The sequence below is a fragment of the Trachypithecus francoisi genome, unplaced genomic scaffold (genome assembly GCF_009764315.1).
Source record: "Trachypithecus francoisi isolate TF-2019V2 unplaced genomic scaffold, Tfra_2.0 Lachesis_group3, whole genome shotgun sequence".
NCBI lineage: Eukaryota > Metazoa > Chordata > Mammalia > Primates > Cercopithecidae > Trachypithecus > Trachypithecus francoisi.
This window is the reverse complement of record NW_022681468.1, coordinates 150,387,702-150,406,575: the sequence shown is the minus strand read 5'-3', so window position 1 is coordinate 150,406,575 and position 18,874 is coordinate 150,387,702. Positions and strand designations below refer to the sequence as shown.

General features: G+C 41.3%; 1 protein-coding gene across 1 annotated transcript in view; it reads left to right on the top strand.

Annotated features, from left to right (window-relative positions):
* Window positions 1-18,874, top strand: part of EIF2AK4 (eukaryotic translation initiation factor 2 alpha kinase 4) — a 107,320-nt gene that overhangs the window by 57,645 nt on the left and 30,801 nt on the right. The window contains 8 exon segments of the mRNA XM_033190602.1: window positions 1,571-1,675; window positions 3,469-3,523; window positions 4,180-4,259; window positions 9,077-9,178; window positions 10,843-10,896; window positions 13,116-13,352; window positions 15,131-15,206; window positions 15,917-16,038. Of these exon segments, the coding sequence (XP_033046493.1) occupies window positions 1,571-1,675; window positions 3,469-3,523; window positions 4,180-4,259; window positions 9,077-9,178; window positions 10,843-10,896; window positions 13,116-13,352; window positions 15,131-15,206; window positions 15,917-16,038 (831 nt within the window).

Here is an 18,874-nt window from a genome sequence, read left to right as displayed (position 1 = left end):
ATATTTGAACATGTGGGGAATGTGAGGATTATTCCTTGAGTGCTTTAGAATTAGGGCCAGGTGTGGTGGCTCACACCTGTAATCCCAGCACTTTGGGAGGTCGAGGTGGGTGGATCACTTGAGGTCAGGAATTCAAGACCAGACTGGTCAACATGGTGAAACCCCATCTCTACTAAAATTACAAAAATTAGCTGAGTGTGGTGGTGCACACTTGTAATCCCAGCTGCTTGGGAGGCTGAGGCAGGAGAATCATTTGAACCTGGGAGGTGGAGGGTGCAGTGAGCTGAGATTGTGCCACTGCGCTCCAGCCTGGGTGGCAGTAAGACTTCATCTCAAAAAAGAGAAGAAAAGAATTAAGCAAGGATGTGATTCATATTTGCCAAGTTATTTGATTCTAACAGAATTAGTGCCACCCTTGATAGGAACACGAAGAAACCAGAAAGTCATCTAGCAAGAAGAGAAATGAGACTTTCTGAGTAAAGTAGCTTGTCGCATGTCTAAAATGTCATTTTAAAGCTAGAAATTGCCATAATAATGTAAATGCTATTGGGCCTAGCTTCAGGATGAAACACTGCTTACATTTTAAAAATGGGATTGTCTAATGCATTAACCAATATAAATTCATTATTTTTTTCCTTTGCCTCAAATTTCTTTAACCTTAAAATGTTTATACTGTACCGTATTTATACTGAGAAGCAAGGGCTGTAATTTACACATGTGTAGTTTATAAATGATTTGGTAGAAGCAGAATTTGCAAGGTTAGAAATGAAAATGAGTTCTGATGAGGGCCATTTAAGCTGTATTACTGTGATTTTATCCTGGGATGCTAGAACAGCGCCCCCTGTGCTTGCTTCCACTCCATCCAGTTTGCTCAGTATTGGCTAACCATTTGCTGGCATCTAACACTGTGCCATACCTAGAAATACAGGGAGGCACAAGTGTGTGTCCCATGCTTGCGAGGGACTTCTTGCTTCTAGAGGGAGCCAGAATTTACCTTCATGTAATGGTAAAAGAGATCGTTATTTTCTATATTATAATGCATGAAACAATACACATTAGGAGCCATTAGGAAAATGAGAAATGAGGAAACAAGTAATTATTACTTATGTAAACAAGTAATTATTGCACACCTACTGTGTGTGCTGGGGATGCCAAGTTGGTACAGTGCAAATGCATGGAAAAAAGCAAGAGTATCCTATGAAGGGGAGATGATACAAAGAAAGGAATAGAAGAAGGAATAAAAATGGTGTGTCTCTGTGACCAGAGCAGAGGTTTTGTGACGTAGCAGGGGTAAAGGTAACTTGGTGAACCCAGTGGAAGGGGCCTTAGATGCCACAGGGAGCTATTTAGAATTCACCTGGTCGGGATACCACCAGGTAGAACTAGGAGATGGTAAAGAGGTCATAGGACAGTCAGGAGACATTGCAGAGGCCAGACAGCCTGGACCAGGGCGGTCTGTGGGAGAACACCTCGTACGATTTTCATCACTAGGTTGGCCTTTTAAATTAGGAAGTAGGTATAACTTTACGCGTGGGAAACCATTGTTTACTTCTTCACTGTCTTTCAACAGGGAATGATTCACCGGGATTTGAAGCCTGTCAACATTTTTTTGGATTCTGATGACCATGTGAAAATAGGTGATTTTGGTTTGGCGACAGACCATCTAGCCTTTTCTGTAAGTATTTTAAAATTTAGACTGTACCTAAAAACAGACTCAGATGCCTTGATAATCCTGAAAGTGTTAGCAGATAGAATAGTGCATTCACAGAACTATGCTGTCTAATCCTCAGGAGATTACACAAACCTGAAGGGGCATGCTGCAAATGATCTTGTAGGCTTTGAAATTGTGAGTATATTTTTTTGAGTGTATTCCCCTTGAGGGACACAAAATTATTGGCTTGGGAACAATACTGTGGTCAAAGGCATACAGTACTTTATGAAATCATTTGATATTTTGGTCTACCATACCTGGCCCTGGACTAGATGCTTTATACCTTAGAGGCTTTTGTTGGTTTGGGGAAATGAGGCTCAAAAACATAAAACACCAGGAGAGCATACGGTTGTGAGGATCAAGAAAGGCTGGATAACGACAGTAGCATTTCAGGTGTCCTTAAATGGTGGGTGGGAGTCCAAAAGGTGGAGGTTGAGGGCAGGGCCTAGTGACACCAGGATGGGGATTCCAGAAAGAAAGCACAGCCTGAGCAGAGGCCCCAGGGTAAACAGACTTGGCTGTTGGAAGACTAGCATACTGTCTGACTGGCCAAAACTGTGAGCTGCAGGGGAGAGTGAGAGGATGCAGGGCAGTTGAGGAGTCATTGGAAGGTTGGGCAGTCTTGTAGGTGGTAGGCCATGCCGGGGGAAGAATTTTACTTCACATTATAAACCCAACTTATTAGGCACCAAGATCTGTAGGAAATGCAGTTAATTCCAAGGGTGATCAGGAAAGGAAAGTAGGATTTGAGTTAATGGTCAGAACAACCATTGGGGCCGAGTTAGAAGGTGAGACTAGGAATAGAAAGGGAGGAGAGGGAAGGCGGACAGTAAGGACACGGTCCCGATCATGCTCCCCATGGAGCATATGGGAGAGTGCTGAGACCAAGGACGGGCCAGATGGTGGGAATCTTGATCCCCAAACTAAAGAATTTAACTTGATGTCTGGAAGGCTGTAGCATAGTGAGATAGGTAAGAGCTCAGGCTCTGGAGTCTCACCGACCTGGAATAGAATCCTATCTCTGCCACTGCTTTGTAGCATGATCTTGGACAACTAATTAACTTCTCAATACCTCATCTGTAAAGTGTGCCTAATACTAGTGCCTAGCTCAAAAAGTTATCAGCAAGATAAATAAGAATGCAGGTAAAGCACCTAGAACAGTGCCCAGCACTAAGAATGTTGAAGCTGGTGTTACTGATGGTGATGGCTTATAATGGGAAGCGCCTATTACAAATGCAGACATAACAATAGTGACTTAGGGTATTGACAACACTGTGGCATATAGTGGAGCGAGGTGAGGCTACCTGGGAGATGTTAGCCATGAGCAAGGGTGGAACACATTTGCTGAGCAGCCTCTAGGAAAGAAGAGTAAAAATTGATGCAGAGAAAGTAACAGCAGTGAGGAAATTGAAAGATGAACTTGTTGTTTTTAATACATTCTTACTCTTCTTAGAAAATAGATTCTGTTTTTGGCATTTGCAACATGAAAATAAATTGGTTTCTCTAAGTGTTTGCATATTTCTGTCCTAAAGAAAGAGTTGTATAGTGATTGCCCCCCCCGCTTGATTTCATTGGGTTTTCTGAGAGCCTTGCATTAGTGGGTTGAGTAAACTAGAAAAAAATTAAAACTCAAAGCATTATTATATTATTTTGATTTTCATGTAATATTTCCTCAGTCTTCATTTAGAAACGGACAAGCCATTCTCATGGAATAATATCATGTTTTGATTGGATATTTGGCTTACTTATGTTTTTAGGCTGACAGCAAACAAGACGATCAGACAGGAGACTTGATTAAGTCAGACCCTTCAGGTAAACCCAGAAGACTGTATATTTCATCCATGTGTTAAAGACCCCAGAATTTCTTTTTTTTTTTTTTTTGAGACGGAGTCTCACTCTGTCGCTGGGGCTGGAGTGCAGTGGCCGGTTCTCAGCTCACTGCAAGCTCCGCCTCCCGGAAAGACCCCAGAATTTCTTAACCTGAAACCGGCTTTTTACTTGTAAAGGTTTTATTGTACAGCAGATTTTAATTGTTCCTTAAGTTAACAAAATTATGGAAATGCTTTATTTTTTTTCCTTTTCAATTTATTAATTGTTCTTTGAACTTTAAGAAATTAGAGCTTCAGTGAGTAGAATAATTGGCTCCCAGGCGTAGACAGTTTTATTTTGTCCAACGTCCGCTGGTAATGTGAGGTTACCTCATAACCTAGTCCATCTGCAGTCTTCTTGCCTGGCACTGTCCCTCCTCTGCAATAGCAAAGACATCCTCGTGTAGAACAGAGTGTGTGGCCATATGTGACTTATGGTTATTCATTTGGTCCAATGCATGTTGCTGCTTCCTGTGAGTGGCGTAGACAGTTAACAGATCATGCCTCACTTTTAAGAAGCCTTTTTGTTTGTTTGTTTTAGTTTGTGTCATCTGTAAGTCCTATTATTGGGAAGTTTTCCCTCTGTTTTCCTCCACACAGGCCACTTAACTGGGATGGTTGGCACTGCTCTCTATGTAAGCCCAGAGGTCCAAGGAAGCACCAAATCTGCATACAACCAGGTAAGGGGTTTTGTGGGGAAAAGGAACCTGAAAATTAAGGAAATAGGACATCTAGATCATGGCATTTGGGGTTTAGTCCCAGCTAAAATAGTCAGGACATCCACTTGTTCACACTCTAGGAAGGACTCATGGTCCCAAGAATAGTGGCTGAAACTGGCACTACTGCTGCCGGGAGCTTACAGTCCATCCATCCATCCATCCTTCCACTCACCATCCATCCATCCATCCACCCATCCATCTACCCGTCCGTCCGTCCGTCCATCCATCCATCATCCATCCATCCATCCATCTACTCACCATCCATCCACCCATCCATCCACCCATCCATCTACCCATCCATCCATCCATCCATCCATCCATCCATCCATCTACTCACCATCCATCCATCCATCCATCCATCCATCCATCTACTCACCATCCATCCATCCATCCATCCACCCATCCATCTACCCGTCCGTCCCATCCATCCATCCATGCACCCATCCATCTACCCGTCCGTCCATCCATCCATCTACTCACCATCCATCCATCCATCCATCCACCCATCCATCTACCCGTCCGTCCATCCATCCATCCATCCATCCATCCATCCATCCAAAGAATGTGAGAACTAACCCCTATCTTGGGCAAGGTGCCAGGAACAGATGTGGCTCCAGCCCTCAGGGAGCTTGTCCACTGGTGGATGAAGCAGACAGCAAATAAGTAAAAAATGAAAGATATAATCACAAATTGTGGTGAGGGCTAGGAAGAAAAGAAATGGAGCTGAGTGACAAAGAGAACAGATTGACCAAAGAAGATCTCTTGAGAGGATGGCATTTAGGATAAAGGATGAGAAAGGACAAGCCACACAGAGTTGGGGGCTGACACATGCCAGGGAGATGGTGAGAAGCAGAGGAAAGTGCACACATAAAGAGGAAGCCCTGGGTGAGAGAGAGCTTCATACATTTAAGACAGTCAAAAGGAAGGCTAGTGTGGCCACAGTGTGGCAAGCAACAGGGGAGAGAGGCATGAAGTGAAGCTGGAAAAGAAGGCAGGGAAAGATCACACAGGGCCAGGTTGGCCTGGATAAGGAGTGTGCATTTAATTTGAAGTACACAGGGAGCCACTGAAGAATCTTGAGCAAGAGAGTTCACTCTGGCTGCTGCGAGGAGGCTCTGCAGGAGGTCCAGGGAGGGCGGTTGGCAGCTGGAACTGGACTCCTAGCAGTAGAAATGGAGAGAAGTGTGCTGATTTAGGAAGGGAATTGAGAGATTTCCCCAATGGAGTGGATGTTGGGTGAGAACGAGGAAGGGAAAAAGTCCAGGGCTGAGGTTTCTTCCTGGAGCACCTGGGTGAAGAGTAGTTGACTGAAGTGAAGAAACCTAGGGAAAGACATAAGGGGAAGGAAGAGAAGATGACAGAAAAATTCGGTTTGAGGCATGTTAGTTTGAAATATCTGATGAGAAATCCAATTAGAGATGTTGAGTAGACTGTTAGAGACCCAACACTTGAGTTCAGAGGAATGGTGAGAATCAGAAGTATAAATTTGAAATCAGCACACAGATAGGATTTAAAGCTATGAGACTGGATGAGATCACTTAGGGCAAGAGTGTAAAGCTAAACTTTTTTTTTTTTTTTTTGAGGCGGTGTCTCGCTCTGTCGCCCGGACTGGAGTGCAGTGGCCGGATCTCAGCTCACTGCAAGCTCCGCCTCCCGGGTTCACGCCATTCTCCTGCCTCAGCCTCCCGAGCAGCTGGGACTACAGGCGCCCGCCACCTCGCCCAGCTAGTTTTTTGTATTTTTAGTAGAGACGGGGTTTCACCGTGTTAGCCAGGATGGTCTCGATCTCCTGACCTCGTGATCCGCCCGTCTCGGCCTCCCAAAGTGCTGGGATTACAGGCTTGAGCCACCGCGCCCGGCAAAGCTAAACTTTAAAAACACTTTAGGTGCCAGCCATGGTGGTTCATGCCTATAATCCCAGGACTTTGGGAGGCTAAGGCGGGAAGATTGCCTGAGCTCAGGAGTTCAAAACCAGCCTGGGTAATATAGCGAGACTTCATCTCTACTGAATATCAAAAAAATTAGCCTGGCCTGGTGGCACACGTCTGTAGTCCCAGCTCCTCAGGAGGCTGAGGTGGGAGGACTGCTTGAGGCCAGGAGATTGAGGCTGCAGTGAGCTATGATCATGCCAGTGCACTCCAGCCTGGGCAGTGGAGCAAGACCTTTTCTGAATCAATTATATATGTATAAAAGAAAATACATTATTAAAGCAATTTGCATCAAAGCAACTGCTCAGGCTTGCAATGGAGATTCAAGCCTGGGTTTTGGTTCTGACAGGGAGCATTGGACAACAACATAAAGTTGGAATAGACCTCTAAGTACCTGGTGAGGGTGAGGGTTAGAGTATCGGGAGATGGGTTGCACACACTGTGAGTGTGGGCAGACACCTTTAGTCTTTTTCTTCTTTTTTTTTTTTTTTTTTTTTTTGAGATGGAGTCTCGCTCTTTTCACCCAGGCTGAAGTACAATGGTAGAATATCAGCTCACTGCAAACTCTCCACCTCCCAGGTTCAAGCGATTCTCCTGCTTCAGCCTCCTGAGTAGCTGGGATTACAGACGCCCGTCACCACACCTGGCTAATTTTTGTATGTTTAGTAGAGAGGGGGTTTCGCCATGTTGGCCAGGCTGGTCTCGAACTCCTGACCTCAGGTGATCCACCTGCCTCGGCCTCCCAAAGTCCTGGGATTACAGGCATGAGCCACTGCACCTGGCCATATATACATATTTTTTTAAAAACCGAAGCGGGTGCTTCTTAGACATGAGTAGTAAATATCCCTGAGTGGTGGGATCATGAGATGGCTGTTTTATTCTTGGTGCTTTTGTTCTATGCTTTCTGTAGCCAACACGTATAGGAAATGCCACAGTGAATGTTTTTAAGACATCAGAGGTCAAGAGTATTTCTTGAAAATGGCTTCCATTGTCCTGAAAGCGGCTCTGCACCTCTGTGCCCTTGACCGTGCCATGCTTGGCTTCCTCAGACACACTCCCTTCCCAATGCCATCTTCTCCTTCATGGCACGCTACTTAGATTTTCTCTGCGCTGACTTGTCTTTTTGCTTCTTTTTTCTTTTTGTTATAGATACTTTGTTTGTTTTTGTCAATTATTTAATAGTTATCTTGATTATTTATATCCTTCTAATTTTTTGACTTTACTGTTTTTTTCTCTAGCTTTTTGTTATATTTTTACTTATTTGTTATTTTTTTCCTAGCTTATGGAGGTATGATTGACAAAACTTGTCTATATTTGGGGTGTACCATGTGACGTTTTGATGTATGTATACATTGTGAAATGATTACCACAATGAAGCTGACTAACATTCCCATCACCTCACCTGGTTTCCATTTTTTATGTGTGGTAAGAACACTTGAGAGCTACTTGCTTACCAAACCTCAAGAATACAATGCATTATTATTCATTATAGTCACCATGCTGTGCTTTAGATCTCCAGAATGTATTCATTTTATAACTGAAAATGTGTGCCCTTTGACCAGCATCTCCCCTTGACCCCTAGTCCCCAGCCCCTGGTAGCCACCACTGTGTTCTCTATTACTGTGGGTTTGACTTTTATTTAGATTCCACATACCAGTGAGATCATACAGTATTTGCCTTTCTGTGTCTAGCTTATGTCACCTAATATAATGTCCTCCAGGTTCATCCATGTTGTCACAAATGGCAAGATTCTCTTCTTTTTGAAGGCCATATGACATTATAGTCAGGAACTGGCCTTTTCTATCAGCTGCGGATTTGGGTCTGTGTTTCACTTTTAAGATGATTAGCCAAGAGGCGAAACAAAGCAAATTTTTTTCTTTCTTTCTTTCTTTTTTTTTTTTTTTTTTTTGAGACAGAGTCTCACTCTGTCACCCAGGCTGGAGTGCAGTAGCGCGATCTCGGCTCACTGCTAGCTCTGCCTCCCGGGTTCATGCCATTCTCCTGCCTCGGCCTCTCAAGTAGCTGAGACTACAGGCGCCCGCCACCACACCTGGCTAATTTTTTGTATTTTTTAGTAGAGACTGGATTTCACCGTGTTAGTCAGGATGGTCTCAATCTCGTGATCTCATGACCCACCCACCTCAACCTCCTGAAGTGCTGCGATTACAGGCGTGAGCCACCACACCTGGCCTAAAACAAAGCAGATTCTTATGATCAATCTCAGTTGTCCTTGCTCTTCAGCCATTATTTCCAGTTTTCAATCAGTGGTTTTCTATTGTCTGTGGCTACAACCAAACCAATTACCATTAATTTTCTAGGAAGGCCAGGCGTGGTGGCTCATGCCTGTAATCCCAGCACTTTAGGAGGCCAACGTGGGTGAATCACTTGAGTCCAGGAGTTGGAGACCAGCCTGGGCAACAGTCTCTACAAAAAATATACACAAAAAAATTAGCTGGGCATGGTGGTGCACACCTGTAGTCCCAGCTACTTGGGAGGCTGAGGTGGAAGGATTGCTTGAGCCCAGGAGGCAGAGGTTGCAGTAAGCCAAGTTTGCACCACTGCACTTCAGCGTGGGTGACAGAGTGAGACCCTGCCTCAAAAAAGAAAAAAAAATTCTATGAAAATGTTTAAAGACATCATGCCAAATATTTTGTCATCATCTAAATACAAAACATATCATTTAGCCTTTATAACCATAATTTTTGAGAACAAATCTTCACATTTTTCCAGTGTGACCTGTTTTGTACTCATACAAACTTTATTTCAGCTAACAATGCTTATCCTATAATTCCCTGGTAAATTACGCTTTCATATCAAGGCTCTCTAAATGCAATTATTTTTCCGTCTCAGAAAGTGGATCTCTTCAGCCTGGGAATTATCTTCTTTGAGATGTCCTATCACCCCATGGTCACGGCTTCGGAAAGGATCTTCGTTCTCAACCAACTCAGAGATGTATGTATCAGGTGTCTCAGTACCTATATTTTCAGTAACCCGAATCTTAGCACAGAGATCAGAATTCAAAGCAGGATATTTTTCTGGTATTTATAATATAGAAAAGGCTGTCCTACTGTAATTTTAATCACTCATGTATTCAGATATGCGAGACTAAGCGGTTTTCCCATTTTTAGTGAAACGTTTTTCTGAGCAAAGGAAGTCACCTCAGTTAAGTTCTTGAAATAGCAGTTTTGGGAGCCAAATATCATCAGCATATAGGAGGGATCTTTCTGGTCTCTCTACTACGTTTCTACAGCGAGATTAGTGGAACCCCACCTCCGATGATGAAAAACTTGCCCCAGTTTTGTTTGTTTTTGGAAATCTTACCTGGAGAAATTGCTAGGTTATAGTTGCTTTTTAAAAAATTATTCTGAGATTTACTCTTGATTTTAAAACAAAGGAAGAAGCCACAAAATTGGATTTGATATTAATATGGTTATAACAAGGGAGTAGATTGTAAGAATAATGGGTATTAAGTTCTAGAAGTGAAAGATGCCTGTTGAGTGGACCAGGTGTAGTAATGTCTAAAGAAAACTACCGAGACCAGAAGTTAAAATGAGTCTGAAAAAAATATCTGCCCCTTGAAATGTTTTTCCCAGTGAAATTTCCATTTGTATTCTTGGGATTAATCCTTGCCTCTTTTACTGCCTGAGCTAAAAAAGGACCCACGTTACACGTGTGAGATCAGAGGTGCCCATGAACAAAAACGCATTAAGATGAAAGTGAGGAATGAGGTTTGGGTGAAGGTAATTTAAATTCACATGTTTATGAGCAAGACTTCTGGAGAGCCGCCTTCTTTCTTACTGAGCAGAGTGAAGCAGGAATATCTATTAAGTTAATTCATAAACACGGTAACTAGAATGCAGTAAGAATACTCCTGTATTCCACTGAAAGAATACTTCTCTGGATAGTTTTGAAAACAATTAAATTATTTTACTGTCAGTACAACATGGACAGCTGTGCTCGTAAAGTATAGGACTAAGTGAAGTGATTACTATTGCCTTGCCTTGATTGGAATACTCTTAGATGATTGTGTCCTTAATGAAGTGCCTTTCTTTAGTCTAAAATTCATGTTTATTTACCAGAAAGGTGAGAACTTTTGGGGAAGTAGAGATTTTTTTTCTCTTACTCTATCTGTGTTGGTAGATGGGTGTTTTTTTGTTTGTTTGTTTGTTTGCCTTTTTTTATCTACATGTTTAATAAAACTACTTTGTTGTTCTCCGAAGCCATTAGATTTTTACTTTGTACTCAGATGTGCTTTCTGCCCCTTGAAATTTTTTTCTCAATGAAATCTCCATTTATGATTTTAGGGTTAGTCCTTGCCTCTGTTATTGCCTGAACTAAAAGGGACCAGTGTTATAGTATGTGAGGTCAAAGGTGCGAACAGCATTAGGACAAAAGTGAAGAGTGAGGTTTGGGTGAGGATGTCATTTGCGTAAAGTTTATATTAAAATAATATATATGTAATTGGAAGAATAAGCGTCAGGTTTCAAGAAGGTATCACCTATCTTTCCTTGCTAGCAAATTTTTATTTCTGTATTTGATTTTCTTACTTATGGTGAATAAATGCTTTCACTGTGGCAGTCTGCCAAAACCTTGCTGATTTGAATATATTTTTTTAGCCCACTTCGCCTAAGTTTCCAGAAGACTTTGATGATGGAGAGCATGCAAAGCAGGTAATTTTCTGATGCATCAATTACAATGTCTTCCGTCTTGCATTTTAATTATTATTTTTCTTCTTTTTCAATTAGTAATCTTCTGCCACTCATTCTCTTGTGTCCTGGGAACAACGTGGGGAAAAAATAGCAAAAGATGAAGCACTTAAAATGTTATTAGACTTGATCTACACCATAAAAATGCCAAGGGCTGGCACAAAATGAACAAACTACAGGGTTCTTTGTGCAATTCATTGTGCTTTTGAAGTGCTGTTTGGACCCTTGGCTTAGCTGTTGAGAAAAAAAAAAAAGAATTCTTTTACAGCTTATTGTTTTTGATAAAGCTTGGGGCTTTAAGAAAAAAATGTAATTTAAAACTGTAATTTTGTTCTGTTTTGTAGTTGCAGTAGCTCAGATTATAGGGCAAGGGCTGCATTTGCTAGACAGTCTTTTGTTACAGTATTTTAAAGCAAAATAATTTCTCCTATATACCATAAATATCTGAGTGTATGTGTGTGTGACTCATGACATAGGCTAATACTGGCATCCGGCAAATATTAAAAAAAAAACTATTTTAGTGAATTTGTGTATTGGGCTTCTGGTACACCTTTCTTCTGAATGCCAGTTGTTTGTCTTGGTACAGTGGTTAATACTCTTGTCATACGGAAGTTTATTTCTTAAATTGACTTACTGACAGTTATAATCAAGGCAAATCCCTATTTAAATCATTAATGTTGAGTACAGAAGCATAGATAGAATATTGTATTAATCTGGTGCTTCTTGCTTGCTGGTTATATATCTGAATGGTCAAACCACTTTTCTAGACTTTAATTTCCCCCACCTATAAAATAAAAAGATGAAATACTCCTTATTTGTATTAGCACTAACTCTGTGTCATTTGGTAATGTTTAACATGACGGTTATTTATGGCTGTAGGGACCCATTCTGCCTCATCTGTTTAGTTGGTGAAGGCCATTAGAAATACATTGAGTCATGTTTCTGCTTCTTTTGGTAGCTATTATTGTTTCAGGGTGTCATAAGTAAATGTTCATTTCATAGCCTTTTCTTATAACAAGGTCAGTCTTACTTAGTCTTTCCCCTTGTTGACAGCTATAATGGCCCAATAACTATACAAACCATTTTTCACCATGAGGACTGCACTTCTACCATCAGATATATACTCCTACCATTGAGCATTTGAGTCTGGGCTGTACAAATTGGCACCAAAACAAAAACAACAAAACCACAACCACCTCCCATGTCATAGTTATTGCTTTTTAGCTGAAAGGAGCAAACGTAGAAGATGCTTATAGAATGAGCATAACATAACTTTTTGCCATGCACATTTACCAGTACAGCAGGGTCTGTTATGCTCAGTAGGGTATTCTTGTTTTTGTCAGTTTAATATACCTTTCATAAAAGTTGTATCATGTCATTTTCTTTCTATATAATACTCCTATATCCCATACAAAGTAATTGCCTGTGTTTTTATTTTACCCTACGACTGGAAGGAGAGTGGGGAGGGGGGACATATTTTAAAGATTTATAATTAGAAAATGCTTAATAAAAGTCCATCTAATAATTGAGGTTTTCTTATCTCAAATATTTCTCTAACTCCTTATAAATCTTTATTATAAACAAGAGGATTAAGCATCATTAAGGAACCTCTCAAAGGTTTAGATTGCCTTCATATGGTTTACTGCTTTAATGAGGTGGCTGTGGAGATATAACAAATGAGTAACATAAATCAAGAGAATTCAAGGGAATGGTATCGATATGAATAACATAAATGGAGAAGAAACCATTAAAACAAGATGTTTTACATTGCTTTTAGGATTCCAGCAGCTATTATGCATTACAATTTCTACCAAAATTAGGCATGTGAAGCTATTTATTTTATCTTTTTACATCTTTTTATATGATATTTTGTGTGTTTATAAGGCCTAATTTCTGCTTCTATGTAGTTGTCAAGTTGATTTTTTTTTGCTTGTGACAATAAAGTATAAAAAGAAGGGGCCTCCTTTTAAGAAATGTTCATACTACATTGTTGCACAACTTTGTCATCATAATAAAGCAGAAAAAATAATGACCTATTCGGAAATTTCAGAATGCCAGTTAAGTGCAATAATAAAGAATAGTGGCACCTTTTCTTTGACCTGAACTGACTACTGACTTGTCCAGAGCATAGCTGAGCATTATCCATTGCGTCCCATCAGCAGTGTGCCTGGGTTTTATTGTAGAAGTCCGTCATCTCCTGGCTGTTAAACCACGATCCAGCAAAACGGCCTACAGCCACAGAACTGCTCAAGAGTGAGCTGCTGCCCCCGCCCCAGATGGAGGAGTCAGAGCTGCATGAAGTGCTGCACCACACACTGACCAACGTGGATGGGAAGGCCTACCGCACCATGATGGCTCAGATCTTCTCCCAACGCATCTCCCCTGCCATCGATTACACCTATGACAGCGACATACTGAAGGTGGGCTTAAACCACGCTGCACAAAGGGAGCTTCACCTGGTCCACAAAAGGATCAAGCCAGTTTCTCACAGATTCTTTTAATGCCTCCAACATAAGTTCTTATGTGAGGTATTGGAAGCCCCTAAAAGTACATGCAAAATGTGCGTATATGCATTCAGAGAAGAGGATCCATACTTTCAATCACCTACTTGAAGGAGTCCTTGATCTTTCCTCCTCCCTACCCACCCAAGAGATTAAGAAGTAGTGCATACAAAAATTAGCCAGGAGTGGTGGCATGCACCTGTAATCCCAGCTACTCGGGAGACTGAGGCAGGAGAATCGCTTGAACCCAGGAGGCAGGGAGGTTGCAGTGAGCCAAGATCGCGCCACTACACTCCAGCCTGGGAGACAGAGCAAGACCCCGTCACACACACAAAAAAAAGACAAAGAAAAAGAAACAGTGCATTTAGAGACTGATACCTAGCCAAAATGCCCAGAGCCAAAAGCATCAACCAGCTCATATCTAGATGAAGTAGAAAGTAGTTCCCGGCCGGGCGCGGTGGCTCAAGCCTGTAATCCCAGCACTTTGGGAGGCGGAGACGGGCGGATCACGAGGTCAGGAGATCGAGACCATCCTGGCTAACACGGTGAAACCCCGTCTCTACTAAAAATACAAAAACTAGGTGGGTGAGGTGGCGGGCGCCTGTAGTCCCAGCTACTAGGGAGGCTGAGGCAGGAGAATGGCGTAAACCCAGGAGGCGGAGCTTGCAGTGAGCTGAGATCCGGCCACTGCACTGCAGCCCGGGCGACAGAGCGAGACTCCGCCTCAAAAAAAAAAAAAAGAAAAAAGAAAGTAGTTCCCAGTGCTGGTTGCACATCTACTTCATCTCAGAAACTCTCTGACAAGGCAGATGCCCAAGTCCCATAGCCCATCTAGTGGCTCAGAATCTCCAGGTGTGAGGCATTTCAGAATCTCGTTAAAAGCTTCTAAGCAGTTTCTGAAGTGTAGCTAGGTTGCCAGTTTGGGGAGACATTTAATTTCTTTTAAAAAGAAAAAAAATCTGAAGCATATTAGTGAAATGTTAAAATTTGATAAAGTTGGATGAGTAGCTAACGGGTGTTTGTTATATTCTCTATATGTTTCTGTATGCTTAAAATATGATATAATTTTAAAAGATAGAGTAGTGGAGGAAGTCATAGTAAAATTTATGGAAGATCAGTATAGATTTTAGAGACCAAACACAGTTTTTACTGGCTGGCAATATTATTATAGAAAGATATTTGCGGGATTATAGGTGACTTTTTTATAGATGTCTTTTTGCTTATCTGTTGTTTCTAAATTTTCTATAGTGAAATGGTACCACTTTTATAATATAAAAGCAAATGAAAAAGCTATTGGCAAAATATGTAAATGCCATGTAGCTTTCAACAGGCCTGCCATGAATCACCTTGGTATGTAGGAGGGGCCTGATGCTGTCAAGTGGTCGTGCCACAGTATTCCTGAGAGTCAGGGAGAATGTGTTTATTTGATTAGCTCTCTCTGAAAGGCAGTATCAATGTAGCCAAGAATTTGGACTTTGAACCCAGGCAACCTTCCCATTGCTTGAAAGGTTAGCTCGTGGCCATGAAAGGTATGTGTCCTCTTCCCTGATGTGTTCAAAGAGGAAGGGACTTGTCGAGACTTCCTTTTTGAACCTGGAAATAAGCGATGTAGTGCCTACTGCAAGCCACAGGTTAATATCTTAAAGAATCCATTTGATAAGCCTTCAATGATGATGTTTTAATCGGTCCTGTTTTAGGGCAACTTCTCAATCCATACAGCCAAGATGCAGCAGCATGTGTGTGAAACCATCATCCGCATCTTTAAAAGACATGGTATGTATGCCCTTTTAAAAAATGATATTTCTTCTCATAAGACTTTTTTCCTCATTAGAAAGTGCTGTTAGTGTTTGGGCATACCATATTTTACTTTCAAATTCGGTTATAAATAATTAACATCATATGGAATTTAAGCTTATTTTTGAAACTGATTTGAATGCTACAGCCTTGCTGTTAATACTAAAATGCGATTGGTTTGTGGAGTCAGAAATATGACCAAACTGTCAAGCTTAACTCTAGGTGAGCTCTCTATTAATAAATTTAGAGAACTAAAGAAAAACTGATGGCCGGGCGCGGTGGCTCAAGCCTGTAATCCCAGCACTTTGGGAGGCCGAGACGGACGCATCATGAGGTCAGGAGATCGAGACCATCCTGGTCTACACGGTGAAACCCCGTCTCTACTAAAAAATACAAAAAACTAGCTGGGCGAGGTGGTGGGCACCTGTAGTCCCAGCTACTAGGGAGGCTGAGGCAGGAGAATGGTGTAAACCCGGGAGGCGGAGCTTGCAGTGAGCTGAGATCCGGCCACTGCACTCCAGCCTGGGTGACAGAGCGAGACTCCGTCTCAAAAAAAAAAAAAGAAAAACTGATATGATTTCAATGGTCCCAGTAGCAATTACTTAACTGTCAGGTTTGTGTTAATTTTAGGCTACCTCCTAAGAAGAATGTGAACTTGATGATGAGCTATTTTTTCTCATTTGGTGTAGGAGCTGTTCAGTTGTGTACCCCACTGCTGCTTCCCCGAAACAGACAAATATATGAGCACAACGAAGCTGCCCTATTTATGGACCACAGCGGGATGCTGGTGATGCTTCCTTTTGACCTGCGGGTGAGGCTGGGAACACACTGCTGACAATCAGGATGCCGTATCTAGTCACAGGGATGGCATCTCTGTTAAAGGATTTTTTCCCTAGGCTTATATTATAAATATCACCTTTAGGAAATGTATTCTTGAGGAAGTTGTCAGATTGAGAGCATTATTGGAGTGGAGGAAATGTTTGGTCCTAAATGCCCCCACCTTCCTAATAGCACAGGTGTTTATGACTCTAGGAACTGGAGGAACCCTGCATTGCAGGTGCCACATGTGTACCTCAGTGTTGAGTGACCACAGCAGGTTAACCCCACCCACTCAGACAAATACATGTAGTTTGTTTTTTTAAACCTCCTGGCTAGATCTTCAGTAAACATCCTAACATGTTAATGCCTAGAACAGTTAAATTATTCTAACAGCAAGTGTCTCTCCTAATTGGGTATGCTGAGTTTTGCCTGTCCTGCTTTCTTCTGACCCCCAGGGATCCCGCCAACAGCAGCAGTCTTACTAGTCTTTCACTCACACAGTGTTGGCTGCTAACAAGCTGTCTGTGGTGCTGTATGATAGAGCAAGGAAAACATGAAATGCGTGTGACAGACAAGGGCTTAATACCTCTCATGTGCAGAAAGCACTGACAAGGGGAGACATGAGCAAAGGATATAACCAGGCAGCTCTCAGAAGAGAAAATGTGCATGGCTGATAAACTTCTGAAAAGTTGTTCCACCTCACCAATAATAAAGAAGTGCAACGCTATCTCAACTTCACCCATCAGACAGGAAACATTTTTAAATTAATGTTATCCAGAGATGACAGGGGTGTAGGAAAATAGGTACTTCCATATGTTGCTGATGGGAATGTGGACTGCTAAACCTTTAGAAATGTAATCTAAAAGTTTATAATAAAACTTGTAAAATGTTGATGCACATTCTGTATCCTTAGAACCAGCAATCCCACTTTGAGCAATTTATTCAAAGAAAGAAAAACACATTAGTGTATGAATGTTAAAAGGATGTTAATTGCCGTATTATTGAGGTAGCCAAAAACTGTCTGCCTGTTTATCTATAGGAAAATGGTTGAATAATTTGTCAACAATATTATGGAATATTAAGGAGCTATTGAAAAGAACATTGAACTAGGCACAGTGGCTCATGCCTATAATTCCAGAACTTTAGGAGGCCTAGGTAGGAGGAGTGCTTGAGCGCAGTAGTTCAAGACCAGCCTGGGTAACATAGGAAGACCCCATCTTTACAAAAAATTTAAAAATTAGCCCAGTGTCATGGCTCGTGCCTGTGGTTTCAGCTGCTTGGGAGGTTAAGGTGGGAGGATTGCTTGAGCCCAGGAGGTCAAGGCTGCAGTGAGCCATGATTGTGCCACTGCACTCCAGCCTGAGAAACAAGGCAAGACTCTGTCTCAAAAAGAAAATTTAAAACAAATTTTTTGTAGAAATGGGCTGTCACTATGTTGCCCAGGGTGGTCTCAAACTCCTGGACTCAAGCAGATCCTTCCGCCTCAGCCTCCCAAAATCCTGGAATTACAGGCATGAGCCCCCATGCCCAGCCAATCTATATTTTTATATATGTATAAGATGAAAATACAGTCAGCCCTTCATACATATCTTTGGATTCCACATCCACATATCCAGCCAACTGTGGATGGAAAATATTCAGAAAAAAAAAAAAAAAAATTCCAACAAGCAAAACTTGAATTTACCATGTGGTAAACACTGCATTGAATCCACACAGAAGAAGGGATGTATAGGCATAGTAGTAGATATTATAAATAATCTAAAGATGATTTAAAGTATACAGGAGGATGTGCATAGGCTGTAGGCAAATGCTATGTCATTTTATATCAGGAACTTAACCATCCACTGATTTTGGTATCCTTGGGGAAGTCCTGGAACCAATTTCTGAGGGACAGATATACATATTTAGATATATCCGTATTTATACTTGATTTGTAGGAATGTACATGGCATATTGTTAGCTTTTTTTAAAAAGTAAATTTCAAGAGAACTCTATTATCCCATTTTTATTATAGAGAAAGAAAAGTTTAAAAAAAAAAAACTGTGTGTGTACAGGTGGCTGAGGCTGGAGGTTCACTTGAACCCAGGAGATGGAGATTGCAGTGAGCTGAGATTGCACCACTGCACTCCAGCCTGGACGACAGAGCAAGACCCTGTCTGAAAAACAACAACAAAATACAAAATAAAAAACTGTGTATATAAGGTATACTGTGTGTGTTTGCATACACTTGATGTATGTGTAGATACACACATCTGGCTCTCTACATCCTTGGGTGGGTTCTGCGTCCATGGATCCAACCGAGGATGGAAGATACTCAGAAAAAAAAAAAATTCACAAAGTTCCAAAAAGCAGAACTTGAACTTGTCACATTCACATGTGTGAATGACCATGCAAATCAGGTTGTTTGTGTCACCAAAGAGTAAAGTGTCAAAGAATACACTCATTTCGACCGTATTTTTTGGAGGGGGAGTGGAATCTTTTTTTTAAATCTGTGTCATATGGCTTATTGTGAAACAGGTTTTGTGTTTATAATCTAAGAAGAAATTCCTTCCACATTCCTTGCTTCTGTTTTTCTTCTATAGTGAGTAAAGTGACGTGGGATTATTCTGAGGTAGAGGTAAATAAACAGCAAATCAGATCAGACATTTGCGCTTTGTTAAAAAAAAAAAGAATAGAAGTGCAAATACTTATATAGCTATACTTAAAGCCAGCTTCTTATTCTCTAAATATTAGGAGACTATAGTGCAGATTTTTAAATAGCAGCTCCCATTCTATAAGCTGATATTCAAATGCAAAACATTAAAAAGTGAACGTATGTTGATAATTTG